The 18,105-nt window shown below is 35.6% G+C and overlaps 2 protein-coding genes across 5 annotated transcripts in view; both read right to left on the reverse strand.

Moving 5' to 3' along the window:
* Window positions 1-2,004: 2,004 nt before the first annotated feature.
* On the reverse strand, window positions 2,005-7,481 carry LOC124411841 (very long-chain specific acyl-CoA dehydrogenase, mitochondrial). The gene is made up of 8 exons (XM_046891313.1): window positions 7,098-7,481; window positions 5,835-6,045; window positions 5,530-5,748; window positions 4,985-5,416; window positions 4,556-4,819; window positions 3,595-3,951; window positions 3,042-3,254; window positions 2,005-2,571 (listed from the first exon to the last, which is right to left on the reverse strand). Exons 1-8 carry the CDS (start codon window positions 7,166-7,168, stop codon window positions 2,434-2,436), a joined length of 1,905 nt encoding a protein of 634 aa, XP_046747269.1. The 5' UTR covers window positions 7,169-7,481; the 3' UTR covers window positions 2,005-2,433.
* Window positions 7,482-12,700: 5,219 nt separating this feature from the next.
* LOC124411839 (histone demethylase UTY) overlaps window positions 12,701-18,105 on the reverse strand; it is a 52,909-nt gene continuing 47,504 nt past the window's right edge. For all 4 annotated transcript variants that reach the window (XM_046891309.1, XM_046891312.1, XM_046891311.1 and 1 more), the window contains 6 exons: window positions 17,620-18,022; window positions 16,320-16,658; window positions 15,145-15,869; window positions 14,092-14,347; window positions 13,149-13,486; window positions 12,701-13,067 (listed from right to left, as the gene is read on the reverse strand). In XM_046891309.1, the coding sequence (XP_046747265.1) occupies window positions 12,855-13,067; window positions 13,149-13,486; window positions 14,092-14,347; window positions 15,145-15,869; window positions 16,320-16,658; window positions 17,620-18,022 (2,274 nt within the window). In that variant the 3' untranslated portion in view covers window positions 12,701-12,854. The remainder of the gene's footprint in view (window positions 13,068-13,148; window positions 13,487-14,091; window positions 14,348-15,144; window positions 15,870-16,319; window positions 16,659-17,619; window positions 18,023-18,105) is intronic.

Consider the following 18,105-nt stretch of genomic DNA (forward strand, 5'->3'; position numbering starts at 1 on the left):
TTGAAACAAATAAATAATCGAACTGACCTATATTTTATTTGTATTTTCTTCAGTTGTTGTTTCTACGATGATTTGAACGCCTTTTTCATATTCTAATTAGGTCCAATTAGTCTATAAGGAAGGGTCGTAAAAATATATTTCGAGACAAAAAAATTTTCACCCCCAAACTTACGAAAAAAGTAAGGCTAACCCTTTCGAAATCCTGGTGAAAATACGAACGATTTTGGAAATTACGTTTTTTATAATATAATACTATATGGGTATAGTTCGACAAATAGTCGTGCAGTTTCTTCTGCATATTCTTCAAATCCGTCAGTATTCATATCGTGGCCACTCGAAATAGCCTGCAAATTAACGTAGAAAGGTTTGATTAGATTCTCTTTGATTGCGGTTATAGTGGTACACATAATTGAGTTTTCGAAAAAGTAGCGCTCTGTATTGCCATCATTGATACTTACGCCTAATTTCGTACGGAAGTCCTTTTGAACGATCCATTTACTCTCTCGTAAAATTCGCTTTTCTTCATCAGTATGTGCTTGACATTTTTCAATTTTCAATATGTAGGGCAAATGCAAACAGTATTCGAAAAAACGTATCCACCAATGCAATTTAGATAGTTCGAACCTGGAATTGTCTTGATTGACGTTTCTTTGTGGAAGAGCATCGATGTTATTGAAATCTTTGGATGTAGCCCCACATGAGTAGCAACGAAGAGAAAAAATCATAGACGTCAATGCGTTGCATCCTTTCCTTTCTTCACGAATACCATTTTTTTGTCGATAATCTTCGATAATTCAATCTAATTCAAGTGAGTTTGAAAAAAAAATTTCAATTTACTTTTTTGTATTTTCTGTTAATTTAAATTATCAATTTTTTTTTAATTCAACTTAATTTTTTAAATTCAATTTAATTATTCCCTCTCCATAAACAGATAATTTTTGTACGAATCCAAACTATTTCAAATCAACTTGACAGTTAATTTTTAATAATCTAGGTAATTCTCATTAATTCAGTCATTATGCACTAATTGAGTTAATTCTCATTAAATCAGGTGAATTATGATCAATTCATAATTCTATTGACACATCAATTCAGCGAGTTATTTCCCCTCGCGTGTCCTGCTAGTCCGGACTCCCAGTTAGCATTCACTAAAACGCTTAAGTCATCTTTTATCCGGCCAACATCTAAATTCACCTTTGCCTAGTCGAGAAGATGCGTCTATTTCAGATTCAAGTTACTAAGTTACTACTAGTTGGTTCCCTTTTCAGGTAAAGTAAAAAGTCGTCGTAAAACTCTAGTAACATGTTCCAAAAATTAATACTAAGCCGTACTATGACTACAAGTAGTTCTTTTGCACGTATCGAAATCCATGTCGCAAAATTGTCCAAGGTAAATAGTTTTACGACGTCTTTGTACTTTATTACCTGAAAAACATCTTTGTAAAGACGTCTAAAAGACGACGATGCGACATGGGGGTTGTTTTGGATCTAACCCGCTGTTTGCTTCGACCTTAGACGATGTTTAATATTCGTTTCTGTCGTCAAAATCATGTCGATATAAAATCTGAATTACTTGGCTCTATTGTATTTACGAGATCACAAAAATTTTTGAAAAAATCTAACGAGGTTGGCCTTTTCAAACATTGATTAATTTTGAGACTCAATACTTCCAAAGCTAAAATGAATCGCCGATCGCTTTGTCATACTATTCATTCAGATGATAGAGTTCTGAAGTAATCGTTTAAGCACCGTATAAAAAAGCAGTGCCACAAAAAATCAAGAGAAACCTTGAAACTCTCATATTCAATGATTTCCGAACCGTCGGCTCTCTCCAATTTGTATTTCTTCAGAGCAAGTGATATTATCACGTCGTTTGATCACAGGATTTTTACGATTTTCACAATATTACGCATAAGAATAACCACAGCGATACCAATACCGCATTATAATTGTAGAAAAATATCAATTTTTATTAGAAATTACATTTTGTACGAACTTCATTAGCTAACAAACTTTTGATTTATTTATTTCTTATAAAGTCAGCATATTAAACTTATATATTTATATCTAACTTGCATTGAATGATGCTCCATATATTTACACAGTTTACACACAGACGGCGGGATGAAGTGCCGCCTGACAGGCACAAAGTAGGGCATAAACGATGCATTTTTACATTTTACCTTCATTGCTATCATGATTCTATTTTCAGTCCAAGGAAAACCCACTTATTAATCGAATTCGCGATCATTGGATAAAATTCAATGAACTTTCGAAGTAGAAATCGCTGGCCTATTTTAAATTTGCCTAACTATGTAAAATAAAATATACAAGATTTTCTCCTCAGTTCTCAGAGTTGAATGATCATCGCTATTTCGTAGGCTGAAAACTGTCCGCAAGTGTGAACTCTCGCTGGTGCCATTCTCTCACCAAATTACAAATTCAAGGGATTCGACTGCACGATTCCACCGGACTCGCAAACGTTTCGTGAAATTTTACTGAACTTACTGAATATGTCCAAATGTTTTCCAGCGCTGGCGACTCTCAGATTATACGCAACTCTGCCTGATGCCTGAAACAAGTAAACATGATATTTTTGCTAGGAAATCATTAAAAAAAAAAGCAATTAACTTGATTTTCGAGTCATTGCGAATCAAATCGGATTTCAGGTGATGCGGAATCAACTTGGATGTCAAGTAGAACGCTCGTTTTTTACCTCTTTTTTTTTTAAGGCATATTGTGGAAAACTGTATCTCAGTTTAATTGTGAACTGTTTTTTAATTTTTAAAATTTCGAAAATTACAAGAGAATTCCGAGTTTCAAATTATCGAATAATGGCGTCCAAAATGCCGATTAGTAACATAACAATGAAACTTAAACGCCTGTAACTTTTATATTTTACGGTGTTTGATCAAATAACAAAAAAATCTTTTGTGGACCATCCCATTCTGAATTTCGAATCCTATCAGATTTCGTGTCACTCCAAATCGGAATTAATACGATAGTGTAAAAAATTATCATATTATCATAAAAGGAAATTACCTCTGCGCACCAAGCCTGAGCCATTAATAATTCGTGTGCAGCGCTGGGCAAATTCTTGTTTAGACTCATCGTAGCCCTGCTGAGAACGGCGGCCATGGCATAAGTGTCCATCGCAACCTGAGCGTACCTGTTCAATATGAACTGCTCGTCGACAATACCGCGTTTGTACTTAACCAGAGCAGCCTCAATTGCTTGACCAAAAGACTGGATACTCTGTGAACAAAAAGCATTTCCTTGTAGAATTTGCATCTTGGATATTGAGGGCTTGAAACTATTCATGTAAGCTAATGAGTAACAACTTCGGAGAAGAAAAAAACAAGTCGAGCAGTCCAAAATACAAAAACAGTTATTATTCGTCATCAAATGGTGATCTATCAAATCGTATAAAACTTTTAAACGAGCCAATTCGTGTTTTCTGTCACGTATTTTTGGACTCTTCGTTAACACATGAATACAGGCCTGTTAGACATCTCTAAAGCATATTGAGACGAAACCATGATTTTTCCTTTCTTTCTCAGTAAACAAAGTAAATTATACGAAATTGAAAACCGACCTTTGCGCAAAGAGCGGCACTTTCCAGCAATTCAGGATGTACGAGGTGTGAAAAGTTGGGCGAGGAGTTGAGTCCAACGGCTCTGGTGGCTCTTCGGGTCGCCTCTTCAACTAGAAGGCCCAAATTAGCGGTAGGATTCCGGAAGGCTCGTTGAAGCTCTTGTAAATGGCTTCCTGCGTACTGAATTCCGGTGAGGGCGACAAACAGCCTAAGAATGTCGTTCGTTCCCTCAAATATACGGAAAATCCTTAAGTCGCGCATCACACGTTCGAGTCCTGTGCCCTTCATGTACCCCATTCCTCCCATAATTTGTATCGATTCGTCGCATACACCCCATGCTGATTCTGAAGCGAAGCACTGAAAGAACGAAAAATACGTTTCGCATCGTTCAGGCAATAAAAAACTCCAAAACACTTTGTTTTTTGGGATGAATCAACAATTAAGAAAAGAGAAAGGGAATGAACAAACATATCTACTGTGCGAAGGGAATGATTTTGAGCACATTTGAATACAGCAAGCTAATTAGAAGATATCGACAATTTGAGAAGAGGTCTCGCCATCAAAACTTTAAAAATGATTAAGCTCTCATGTTTTTCACTAAAAGCTTAGTGTTTTTAGGCTTATTTTATTCACCATAAAGTTCTTCAGAGGTTCCCTGATGAAAAAGTTTATAAATAATCATCTCCAGATGTTTGTCAATAGTTATATTTCCGCATTATAGTTATACTATAACATAAAACTTCTTACTCGTTTATTATATTATTTGTGGAGATCTGATCGGCAAGGAAAATGAGCCCAAAAACATTAAAATCCGACAAAAAACACAAGAGTTTCATCATTTTGAGCATCCTAATATTAAATTCTTGTCTCAAATTATTGATATCTTGGCTTATGTTATTTGAATTAGCTAAAATTTATTTTAATTATATAGTAAAAACGATATTTCATTTACAAGTCTCACCTTTGAGATTGCAGCTTCCAAATGATAGTCCTGACTTCCATTGTCCATATTGCCCGAGATCATGTAAGCCATGGATTCAGTCACGTAATGAACCATCGACATGCGTGCAATCTTCTCTTGGATAGTACCATAGCTGTCGATGCGCTGGCCAAACTGCAACCTCTGCGTCGCGAAATCCGTCGCTTTTTTTATGCATGAACGCATCGTGCCAGACAAAGCGGCTGCCATTCCAAACCGACCGTTGTTCAAAATACTCATTGCAACCTAGAAAAGATATTGAAGTATCATGGAAAATGAGCAGAAAATTGGGAAAAGAATTAAAATATCAAACAAATTTAGCAAGAAAATAAGACAATGAATTAAAAAAATAAATATCGGAGTTAAATCCGGCAACCGATATTCCATTAATGCATAAAATCGTAATATTACCTTAAATCCTTCTCCTTCCCGACCAAGAATATTTTCAGCAGGAATCTTGACATCCTCGTAGTAAACCTCAGCGGTATTGCTGCACTTTATGCCCATTTTTCGTTCCGGTGGTCCGTTAGTGACGCCACCGAATGATCGTTCGACAATAAAGGCGGTGACCTTGTCCTTGGTTTTGCCGGTTGCAGGATCAGTGACGGGTACCTGAGCAAAAACGGTCATGATCTCAGCCAGACCACCGTTGGATATCCAAATTTTACTGCCATTGAGGACGTAATGACTTCCATCGGCTGACTTGACCGCTCGTGTCTTTATCGAACTTGCATCAGAGCCGGCAGTCGGCTCGGTCAGACAGAAGGCAGCGTATTCACGGCCCGTCGTTACTCTCGGTAGATACTTGGCTTTTTGTTCCGGGGTTCCGGCTAACAGAATTCCCTGAAAGAGAGAAAAAGATGTGAGAAAACTGCCCAGCTGGAATACATCGGCGTGAAACACCAGCTCAACTTTAGTATTGCTATTGAAAATCTACGAAACAAGACGCGAATCACCTTGAAGCCGATACTCTGATGTGCTCCGAGTGTTATTCCAACTCCCAAGTCATGCGCCCCGACAATTTCGACACCAGCAGCGTACTGAGTATTTGTGAGACCCGCACCGCCGTAGTCTACAGGGACTTGAAGCCCAAATGCTCCGAGTTCCCAGAGTGCTGCCGTTGTTTTTTCGTTTATGGATGATTCATCGTCGTTTCTGACTGGGTCATTGACTTCCTGTAAAGATTATTGCAGAGAAATAAATTATTGGAACGACTGATGAAAGGACGAAATCTGGGAGATGCGTGCCGTTTTTCACTTACCTCAAAAAATTTCTGCATCGGATCCATGAGCATGACGATCGTTTCTCTCTGTTCCTCGGTTAGCGGTTCTGGATATGGGAAAACCTGCTTGGGCTGAAGTTGGCCACGGAATATGTTCATGGTAAATGATTGAGACTCTTTGGCGGGCTTCGGTGCCGGCGTCTTCTCGTCTGATTTCACTGTTTTTGGTGAAGCCTGAGTCGCCAAACATCTGAAAGTGAAATTATGGCAGTTGGAGCATATATATGTCTCTAGGTATCAGAACAATGAAGAACCGACTGTGCCTTGAAATTTAAAATAAGGAAATTGAAATAAAAAAAGAAGGAATCTGAATTATATAACAGCTTAATAACTAAACAACTAATAGAATGACTCTGCTACAAAAAGGAGATTCAAATGTCAGCAAAGTCGATGAAATAACTCTAAAAGAATGAGCAAAATGAAAGTAAGATGTAGAAGGTAAGACTGTGAGTATAAGTAAAAAAATTCACGCAACAAACGAAAATAAGGAACCAAAAAACCATTTGAACAGGAACGATTAAAATAATGGAAAAACTTATGAGTATTAGCAATTAAAAATATGTAAAAGTGAGAAAACGTAAGAAAGATTGAAAAAAAAGTAAGCAAAACAAGCGAATAAATGTAAATAAAAGTAACTGCTAGGACTAGTGAATAACATGATAATAATAAACGGAAAGGTGAGAAAAGTTGACTAAAGCAACAAAAATCAGTAAGCAAATGCTGATAGAGTGACTACATAAATGTAAGAAAATTAAAGCCTTTGAACAAGTTTAGCAATTTTCATAACTAATAGTTGAGGAATTGTAATTGCAATGTTAAAAATGGAACTGCTATATTGTGGTTCGAATTTTATTTTGAAATCGAGTCTAGAAAATGCTGGATCTGAGCCAGGTAGTGTAAAGGCAGTCTTTGAAGGGCAGATAACAAAAACATAAAGTATGGATTGGGGATTTGAATGTGTTCCTCAACAGTGTCAATCGTAACATTACTCATAAATACTCATAATATTGCTCATTTGCTCTTTTCTAGATGCAATTGGAATGGACTTAGGTTTAATGCATAATAATCAGGAAATATAACTGAAAGTTGTTGACACATAAAAATATTATTATTGTTGTAATTGAATCTACTACGCATACAGAAGACTAAAATAACCGAGCATCTGAAAGAATGCACAACACAGGATGTTCGAAGTTTGGCGTATTTATTATTACAATCTTATAAAAACCTTGAGAAACTAACCTTGAATTTATTTCGATGAATTTGTTGAGGCTCCTCGGAGCCTGAGAAATATATTTCGAAACGTGTATCATGATTTTTATATACTTATTTAATTTTTCGGTGTTGAGGATGACGGAAATTTGAGAAAAACGACTAGAATATCTGTACAATTATTTATAAAAAACACCACAGTCCACTATTAAATTATGAAAATTATGCTGCCGTATCGAGAATATATCAATGAATTTTTAGCGACGAGAAGTAATGAGGAAAGGAGTGACGACCAGTGAACTTTAAACACTGGGATCAGTGGGTTGTCCTAGCTTAATAGGCTCAAAAGTCAGACATGGATTCAGTTCACTTTGTTAATCCGTGTGTGCGTGCGTATATGGATAATGACTAAAGTTGAAATAACACGCCCTACGTCGCTGCAAAACAGCCTCACGGCAAATACACACGTACACAAATTGCAGTCATCGCAACGTCATCATTGCTGTAAAACTAGGTCATTTTCATGCGCCTTTGCTTCATTATTATTTCCGCCAATCACAGCGATCAGTGAGAAACGACTGGCCAATAGAAGCGGAGCATGAGTAAAAACCAGCCAATCAAAGCGCGCGAGGAAAGTAATCGGCCAATAAGAACGCAGCAAGGTTACAGTATTATGCGCAATGAACGTCGGGATATTTCAAAGTTTAACCATTCGACAAGTTTTATAACTGAGAAAATATTGAAGACTGGTCCCACGAATAACGTGTATCTATGAGCGTACAATTTTGTCGATTAGCTATAAATGGATAGTATTAGAGATCGCTTTAGTCAAGCTATAGAATCATGATTCACAATCAAGATATGCCGGAATTTTTTATATAGCCCGTGAACTTTCAGCGTAACGTGTTGGAATCAGACTTTGGACTTTGACCGTCGAACGTATTGTTCGGAGTGATATAATATTATGATATAGTATAATGAAAATTTCATTCACTAATGCTATAATGATCATAACTAACTATCGATATCCACTGATATTATTACTATTATGAATTAGTACCGTAGCGGAATAATCTATCAGAATGTTTTAAATAAGCAGCATTGGTATATGGAGCTATAAAATTTCACTATTTATTTTAGGCTGATACTCACGTAATTCTAATTATTCACTTTAAAGATCTTAAAAAAATTGAATGACATGAATCATAAATAAATACCGACCTTTGATTGCTATTTTACATCTTTTCTTTTTTTTCTGACACACTCTATTACAGATAATTGAAATACTAGTAAAAACTATAACAGATACTAATATTTCAACAAAAATACCACGTACAAAGATTAATTTTTTCCGTTGTAATAACTGTATTTATATTACATACTTATTATATTATATGAATACAATATTATTTTATGGGCATTTTAAACGCAAATATTATTACAATCAATCATACCAATCATATTCATCATGATTAATGTAGTATCTAATAGCAATAATAATGATAATAATCATCATAATCGTCATCAATTTTAGATTAATAAAATAACAATAATGATGTATATAAGATGTATATGCATTTATCTATAGTATAAGACTACCTGTACAACACATTGCCACTCATCATTGCTTGAAGTCCGATCATGGTTTCTTTTCTATACTTTTTTTTCGTAATTATAATTTCCTTTAGTTTCCCATCGTTTTTCAACTCATAATACGTTTTTTTTTTTTTTTTTTTTTTTATTCTTTTGAACACTGTACAGTTTTACAATACTTTAGGTATTATATATATATACCAAGCGTATATAATATAATAGCTATAGTCAATCCAATTGGTAGATATACAATTATTATTTTTATTACACGTGCATGAAAAGTGGGACTTTGCGTATCAGTACAGCGGGACGAAAGTAAGCAATTTCATCTCAGAATAGCAAATATAGGTTCGCGAATGCGCAGTTCACAATTGCTTCACTTTTGTCCCTTAGAAGCTCACTTTCGTCCCATAACGAAAAGAAATTGACTGCTCGCACCCCGCAAAACTACCCTGCAAAGCTCCGCCACTTTTCATTCACCTGTTATAAAAACTATTCTGTGTGACGATCACAGCGAGTGAGATTGCCGCCCTCGCTTCGCTCAGGCGCAAGCTTGACGCTTGACGCTCGTCGCAATCGCCAGCTTTCGTCCCTTGTCACACAATATTGTACTATATAATGAAAATATGAGAATTAATTGTTACATGATTTCAAACTTAGGTCGTAAAAATTACAAGAAAAATGTGAGTGATGATCACGAGAGTGGGAGGAATATTTGCTGTTTTTTCATTCCATTGAACTTTTTATTATACCAGATTCTGCGACGCTGCGACGCTGCGGCGGTAACACCAACGAAATTTAATTTTATTTATCATTTTATCTACCTATTCATTCATAACTTATTAGTGCGCATATTTTATAATTATCAATCCTCTTAGATCAACTATATGCCGAAAAAAGAAAGAAAGAAAGAAAAAACAGAGGGAGGACAGAGATAGAAGGGTAAGGATGAGGAAAGAACAACATTGTCGACTAAAATTGATTAACAATCGTGAAGTGTGCCATTTTAAAAATAAGATCCTAAGAAAAAAAAAAAAAAAAAATGTACACACACACGCATCTGACAATATTGCATGATATATTTACAATTAATTATATACTATCAATAGAGGTGTATACAGTTTATAGAATTATATATTATACCTATAGGAATAATCAGTATAATTAATTTTTAGCTAACTGCCGACGCAGAATCTTGATAATAAGTTGTAGTGAAACTGCCTTGATTGATCAATCGACCAACCAATAAAAACAAATTAAGACGAAAAAAAAAAAAACAGAATCAATCGATCAATTGAAATTTTTGCGCAACGACAAATTCGAAAACGTTACCGTCAGCGTACCAATGAAACACACCAACAACAAAAACAATTAAAATAATAATAATAATAATAATAATAATAAAACAATAATGGTCTGCGATAGTTTTGTAAAAGGCACTGTACACACACGCGCGCACACACAATCACACAAAAGTCGTACATTCACGTGAATAGACAATATTATCATTATCATCGTCATCATCATCATTTCATATATATAATTATAATATGTATAACTTCTATCTAATATATACATATACAATATTGTATACACACAAGTATACAATAATAAATTATGTACATACATAGTTATATATTATAACAGGCGGAGCAGCGTGTGGTGGTCGGTCATTTGTTTCAAATTTGAATTTTCAAGAAAATTAAAAATATATATATATATACACACACCTAAGTGTATGTATAATTTATGTTATTATTATTGTTATACTATTTTATTTTTCTAAAGTTTTGTGTCTCTTGTCATTTTCCGATACGTGTATACGTATGTTTATTACACAATATTTTTATAGATGCGCCCGTGTTTCACAAAATATTATATCATAAACATACATGTATTCACTTTTGTTGTGTAGTTAAAAATGCGAGCTAATAGCTTAAGATAGCGAGTGTCATTTTTAAACCCCTCAAGACTTTCGGATGCGCAGACACAGTGAAGCAAAAAACAGAAGCAGCAAATTGTTCTAAGTAAAAAACGCCACTTTTCCTCCTCCTCGTTGACAATCATTAACTTCTTCGTCTTGTTATTTTTCTTCTCGATCAGCAACCTTACGCAAAGCAAAAAAAAAAATAAATAAATAAATAAATAAATGAATCAAAGAAAGGAGCGAACAATAAAATGAAAGGATGAACTGATCAAAATAACAATGACAATCATATAAGACAAATGATAATAATTGTTATCAAAATGGAAAAAAAAAATTCACATACATTTATATATTTATACACAGACTAAAAAGTCAATTGTGTGTGTAGTGATTTTCAACTATATTATAGTCTATATATATATATAATTATATATGAATATTTCTTTTCTTGTGATTAAAAGTACTCTTTCAATCATTTTGCATTTAGATCGTATAATTTAGGCATACATAAGACGTCATTTCGACGATACCCGATTGAATCAATTATTACGCTATACAGTTCAATGAAATTGCGTATCATATACTGACAATAATAATAATAACAATAAAAATAAAAATAATAATATGATTAAAAAATATTTCATTACAATTTACAATTATTTTCTTATCATTGGAATTTTCCGAGCATCCAAAGTTGAGAGGAAAGAAAAACTTCTCCCGGTGGGGTTCGTGTACTAATATATGTATATATATATAAATTGTATCACAATTTGGCAGTGAACGATGTATATATATGTATGTATAATATTATACTATATTATCATATCCTCTATACATACAATTTCTTTTCTTCTTTTTTGCGTGAAAATAGAGGCTATAGATTTAATTTTAATTTTTCTTTATTATTCCTGTTCTTTTCCTCCTTTTATTTCTTGTTCAATTTCGATTGCGGTTTGTACAATTTTTATTTTTCATGTATCTCCTCTCTTTCTTTCGCTTTCACCCCGATTGGATTTCCTGTTTCGTCCAAATACTTGATTCTCTATAATTCGCGATTCTCAATCTTTTCGTAAGCATTTATTTATTTATTTATTTATTTAATTTTCACTCTGGAGTAAAACAAAATTTGAGAACCGTAGAAAAAATTATAGTAACAAGTAAAATAAAGGTAAATAATACAAGAACGGAAGTCTCAAGATATTGATATAATAACGCTGACTAGCTTATCATCAAATCTTATCAGAATTCAAGCTACAAAGAGAGAGAGAGAGAGAGAGAGAGAGAGACAGAAAGAGAGCAGAGAAAGTGAGAGAGAATGTGTGCAAAAAAGAAATAAAGATCAAAAATAAAAAAAAAAAAAGAAAGAAAAATTACATTATTATCATCATTATTATTAATGTTTTTCTACACGTTATAACAAACGGATATTAATTTTCTTCTTCTTCTCCTTGATTATATACATATTACCTATTTTTTAATTTAAAAAAAAGAGCCCACAATTATAAACGTAGCAATAGCAATAGTTTAATTCAGTGTAATTAAATTCTTTAATATCCTGTGTATGGCACTGTATAAATTACTTAGCATACGCGTCAATTAATCATGTTCACATTAGGATTGTTGATTCATCCTTATTTTTTTTTTTGTACGATTCAAAACCCAAAACCGAAAATGTTGATTATTACCGATAGCGACGATGATAAGAATAATAATAATAATAATAATAATAATAATGATAATGAGAATAGTAATAATAATATCAACAATACGATCAAAGACACCTCTCTTTTGTTATATTTTCGTTACAAGTATACTATTTTAATGGAGCCGCGTCACTTTATCCAAAGAATAAACTTTCGTTCATTTCTTAGTTTATTTCAGTTTTGTTTTGTTTCTTGTTTGCTTTTTTTTTTTTTTTTTTTTTTTTGAGTCCTAACGTTACTTACTTTGCATTAACTTTTTTGAAAATCACTTTCTCTTCTTTCACACATTCACAGAAGTAGTTTGCGTTTCGTTTAATTATTATTTTTGTACACCTAATGATCCTCCTTCGTCGTCAATCCATCGACAGAATTAATTAATCTACAATTCGACGCACTTACTAGAATAATACGCGTGTATCTACATTAACAAAAAAAAATGTTAAAAACAATATAAAAGAATAAACGCGATAAAGGTAAAACACAGAACAGGGGGGGGGGGGGGGGGGGGCGGCACTAATACTACAGCGTGTCCAGGTAATCCAAGTACCTGCACTCAGTGTAACCTCAAGAGGATTGACTCGTCTGAGTCGATATTGGCGGCGCAGGCGAAGGATGGATCGTGAAACCATCGTAAACCTCCATCAGATCAGACATTCTGTATTCTTCTAGGCACACGAAACCTTCCAGCGAAGGTGCCTGCTTACGCGCGCAGTCCATGCAGTGGACGACGTGTCTTTTTTCTTGCTCACGAATGAAGAGTATGTTGAATACTTCGATCTGTAATGAATAGTTTTGCGTATCGTTGAAGGAGAAAACGAGAAATGAATGAAGAATCATTTTCAGAGAAGTAAAACTTACCTCGCACTGTCCGCAGTAATGAGACGCCTCGTTTTTCCCCCTGCCGTGAAACCTGACCTCGACCCCTTTGCTCTTTACGAATTCCAGTATCAAGCAGCACTGCCTCATCGTTCTGAGAAGGCAGTTTTTTATAAGCTCAAACAGTCGGGGATCCGAGACTTTGATATTCCTCGCCAAGTTCCATGACAAGTGAACCATGGGGACTATGGATTTGAATGACTGAAGTTTGTTCCACTCATATCTCTCTATCGCCAGATGATATTGGCGCGCTGTGAGAGGACCGACGTTCCAAGCGATATTGTTGCACCAGCCGACCGCTTGGACCCAATGAACACATCCTAAATTAACAGAAAAAGTTAGAAAATGATGCATGTAATAGAAACAACGGTTTCGAGTAACTGAAACTGATTTACATTTGCGATTTATATGATGGCTGAAATTCACAAAAATTTAAGAGTAAAAGGTGAATATTCGTATATTCAAATCATGTGGGGAGGTAATTTTCCAACGGAAATTAAATCGATGTTTGTCAGTCAATAATAACCACGAACATCGCTTGTTGGGATTAAAATCTTTTTACAAGAGATCAAAAAACGGAATCTCTCTTAAACAGCTGAAAAGCTTCTTCAAGAAAAACTTTTTAAATCGTTGAAAATATTATTGGAATGGTAGAAATTCTTTTTAGATGGTGAAAAACATGGTGAGCGATTGGGAACATTTATAAATGATTGAAAAGATTTGTAAACAGTTGAAAACTCTTTTTTCAATGTTAAAAGATCGTTTGAAATAACAAAGAAACCTTCTGAACTGTGAGAAACACTTCGATACGTGTTCAAAGACTAGTTTTAGCCATTCTAAATATATCGAAACCTCATTGGAGAAATTTTGACCGTTCAAAACAGGTCAATTAAAACATAAATTATGATAAGTTGTCGTTACTAACCAGCATTGACCCAAACGAGGTCGCCAGGTCTTTGCAAGAACCGATAAACAGGGATATTTTCTTCTTGAAGATCTTCCAGAGAAGGCCACCAGCTCCCGTGCAAATAATTGATGTTATTTCTTTCGCAGAGAGTGCATATTACGCCCCAATAAGCGTCCGGCACTGCAAACCATTCGCAGTCACCTGGGCCGATGTTTATGTTGATTGAACAAAAGTTGTTGTTCTCTTGATGTCCCGGCGTTCGACTTCCCGGCACCTGAATTAATAAATTATGAAAACTCTATGGATTGTCTACCTACACTTTTCAAAGTATTTAAACCAAGGGATAAATTCATTAATAATAAAGTAATAATCGATCATTTTTCACAGAACTTCGATAGACGAAAATAGGTACACTTCCAAGGTTTCATTCTCATAGAAAATTTATTGTGAAAGGGAAGAAACTTGATTCATATCTTTGAATATAACTTTCATAATTGTATATGATCGAAGAGTCAAGAAAAACACGAAAACCTGCAAAGTGTTAATTGATTTTTAACTTAACTTTGAATAGCTGCTATCGGTACGGACAGATTATCAAATCACCGACAATAATAATTCTTTATACGATATCTTAGATACCGTAAGACCGATTCGAATTAGGTATTAAATTCGAAAATCGAATCATATGTGCCACTACCGATGTCGTGTCAAATTATTCGTGATTTTTATAAATTAAAAAAGTATTTAATTATAATACAAAAATTGTTAACGATAAATGTTCAAAAATGGTGACACCCGAGCCATTCTCGCGTAACACATTGAATTCGGCGACATGCAGTGTAACTGCTGCAAATTTGAATACAGAAAAAAAAGAAAAAAATACTTAATCTACATGTCTATAGCTAGGGGAATACGTAGGGGATTTTAAAAATATTGTTTTTTGCGTAATTGGCTAGTCAACAGTCCAATTACCAACTTTCTACAATAAAAAAGTTTTAAGCAACTATTCAAAGTTGCTTTAAAATATCAAATGTGAAAAAACACTAAAAAAAAGTGAGTATTAATGATCACCTTCATGTAAAGCTGAACGGTGTTCATTCCAAGAATGACATGTCCGACATGACTGAGCATATTTCCGGCAGAAACGACCCTGGCGAAGGCAGGGAGCTTCATGAGTTCCTGAAGCTGAGTCCGCCACTTCCTTTCGTCGGAAAGATCGACGTTGGTGCCAAACCTGAGCATCTTGGATCCTGGTTTTCCCATTAATCCAAAAACATTTTTTTTCCTCCTGACGACACCGGTGCTGTCCTTCGAATCGGAGTCGGACAAATTAGCGGTGTGAACGCCCTGCGATTTCTCCCTCTCCTCCTTCAGACTGTCCTGAAAACTGGAGGCCTGGTACTGCGCGTATTTCGCTATCGTCGTGTGGCTTCGGTGGCTTATGCAGCCCCAGACCTTCCGCGACATGACCGGATCCCAATTCTCGTCGCTCGTCTGTTGCAGCTGCGTCCTGACCTCGATCCCGTGGTCAGGATTTGCCTCGACTAACGTCTTTGTTGAGAAGAGGCCGAGGTCCAGTTTCAGGGCGGCGGCAAGCCCTCGGATCACGGCTATCGGGTGCTTCAAGCAGAACTCCTGGAGCTGCGGGCTGAAAGCGTCCTTCTTGTTTTCCAGATACACGCTTGGCGCCTGTGGCAAAAGCTGCTCTCTAGTCAGACGCTGCGTTGGTGGATCCGGAGGCGCCGGTGGCGGAGATTTGTCACTGAGTATCGAGCAATTGGGAACGCCTTTCAGACCTGAGGAGGAATTTTTAAAGTTAGTTCTACTAAATAGGAGAAAACGAGGAAATACTTGAAATTCGTAATTAGTTTGTTATATCATGAGATTTTCAAATTATCCGATGATCTCTTTAATAATACGAATTTTGAAAATTATTTTGGAAATTCGATTTTTTTTTCATCATGGCGAAATCATTAAATATTTATATTTTTGTTCAAATTTTGTCGAAGGCAAGGAAAAGGAATAAATAAAATAAGAGAAACTTGAAGAATAAGATGAAAATACGTGAAGAACTAATCAAAAAATAAGAAACAAAAGGACGAAGCTGAAAATGAACGGGCGGAGAAAAATCGGTGAACAAAATCGACGTAATTCAACAAAAAAAAAAATATAAGATACAATACGTATGACGTACAGAAAAGCAGAAAAAAGAAGGAACAGATACAAAAATTTTTCTTCAAACTCACCTTGACCTTTAGAACTTTCCAGAATAGATTTTGCGTCCATATCTATGCTAAGTTCGTTCTCCGGTTGGGTTTCACAGAGGCTTTCGAGTTTGAGGACGGGTTCAACTCTGATGTGAGGTTCAATTTTGTTGGTGCTGGATGTGGCCTCGCATTTTATCGTTTCTACCGTTGGCGATGATTTGCTATCGAGCTTTTGTAAAGGACCTTCGAGTCGTGACGATGCTAATACCGTCGCCGGCGGATGAGAATCATCCATTTTTTCTATCTTTATGTCTTTCACCTTTTCGCTCGTTGCTTCGTCTATATTCGAGGGTGAAAACGGTCCAGAACTCAGCGTCCCTGATATTGAAAACAGAGAACAAAAAACACATGAATACTATTAAAATTCAATTACCAATATCAAAAAAATACGAAGTATTTTCTAAAATTATTTTTTTTAACAGTTCTTTCTCTTTCCTAACTTTTGATTCAGATGTTATGACCCGTTTATCCATATGCGATTTTGGCGGGTTGAATTCTCGGTTATTACAATTTAGTTAAAGATGAAATTATACTTTAACAGCTTTGCCATCATTTTCTTTTGAGTGAAATAAAATTCGATATTTAAAGAGCTCCAAAAGTCAGATTAGAGTCCAAATAAAATTTCAAGTGTGTCTAATAGCGGCCATTTTGAGTTTGCTCCTAACAAGGAACATCAGTTTGGTGTACCCCTTCTATTTCCATGCAACTCATGTATTTTGTAAAACGTTGAAAACTAAATGCATGGAGACTACCCAAGGAGACCAAACTCCATGTAAAAAAATATCTGCCTGAAATAAGATGACACTAGCGTTCTGTATGCACCGAAGCCAGTGGCGGGAGGATAAGGTGGCAGTTTGAATTGAAGGCTTTCTACTAATCTGAATGGAAGATCATCGATTGGTCGATCCTCGGCATCTCTGCAACCAATAACACTTTGGGGTAAAAAGAACACTAGCAACGCTAAGCGTACAAAAAATGAAACCTAATGTGTGGAATTAGTGTGAGAAGTTTTTTTAATTATCTCACTTGGCTCGGTCTCATTATGTAATCCCCATCACTACAAGACACGAATTTTTTCTTAACGGACAAAACGGTTTAATGAAGTGAAAACGACTCCTAAAAACGAACACCCAATGGCGTAGTTCCTCAGTTTCGGATAGAGTGCTTTATTCAAATATATCAAGCGTGTGTAGAAATCACCCTGTTGGGTTCCCATTAAAATCAAGAGATACTTATCACATAACGAAACAAGATATCCAAATGAAATGGTAACACCTACCGGATATACCATTGTTTGTGATCGTAGTTGGATCCTCCTTTACGTCAAGATCCTCGGAACCAAAGTGCTTCAGAAGATCCTCAGCTAGAGAAGTAGCGATATCTTTCTGAGAGAGAAGAGCCTGAAGTTCCTGATCTGTGACACCGAGATCCTTGTTGCCTGCCGATCCCTCGGGATAACTGTTAGTCGTGGACGATATCTGAGTGTAACCCTGAGCTGCGTACTGATTAGACTGATACTGATTGAACTGCCCGCTGCCCGGAACCTGGCGTTGAGGGTAATTTGGGTCTGAGGCTGATTTATAAGGCATGCCTGGTGATTGTTGAGCGTTTCCAGTTGCCGCCGCATTGTAGCCGATGTTAGAATCCGAAAAACCGGTCTGAAGGGCGACCGTTCCTCCTTGCTGAAAGTTTTTCAAATTGTCCTGAGTTGGAGGAAATTCAAGTACTGAGACAATGCCACATAGGTAACTAATTCAGGCGAGGA

The sequence above is a fragment of the Diprion similis genome, chromosome 10 (genome assembly GCF_021155765.1).
Source record: "Diprion similis isolate iyDipSimi1 chromosome 10, iyDipSimi1.1, whole genome shotgun sequence".
NCBI classification, from domain to species: Eukaryota; Metazoa; Arthropoda; class Insecta; order Hymenoptera; family Diprionidae; genus Diprion; species Diprion similis.

Excerpts from the sequence above, each read along its gene's own strand:
- LOC124411841 (XM_046891313.1), bottom strand. The coding sequence starts at position 7,168 with ATGATACACGTTTCGAAATATATTTCTCAGGCTCCGAGGAGCCTCAAC. Across the intron at positions 3,255-3,594 it reads GTGCCGCTCTTTGCGCAAAG|AGTATCCAGTCTTTTGGTCA; the intron begins GTCGGTTTTCAA and ends TTTTGTTCACAG. Across the intron at positions 2,572-3,041 it reads CTCAGGCTTGGTGCGCAGAG|GCATCAGGCAGAGTTGCGTA; the intron begins GTAATTTCCTTT and ends TACTTGTTTCAG.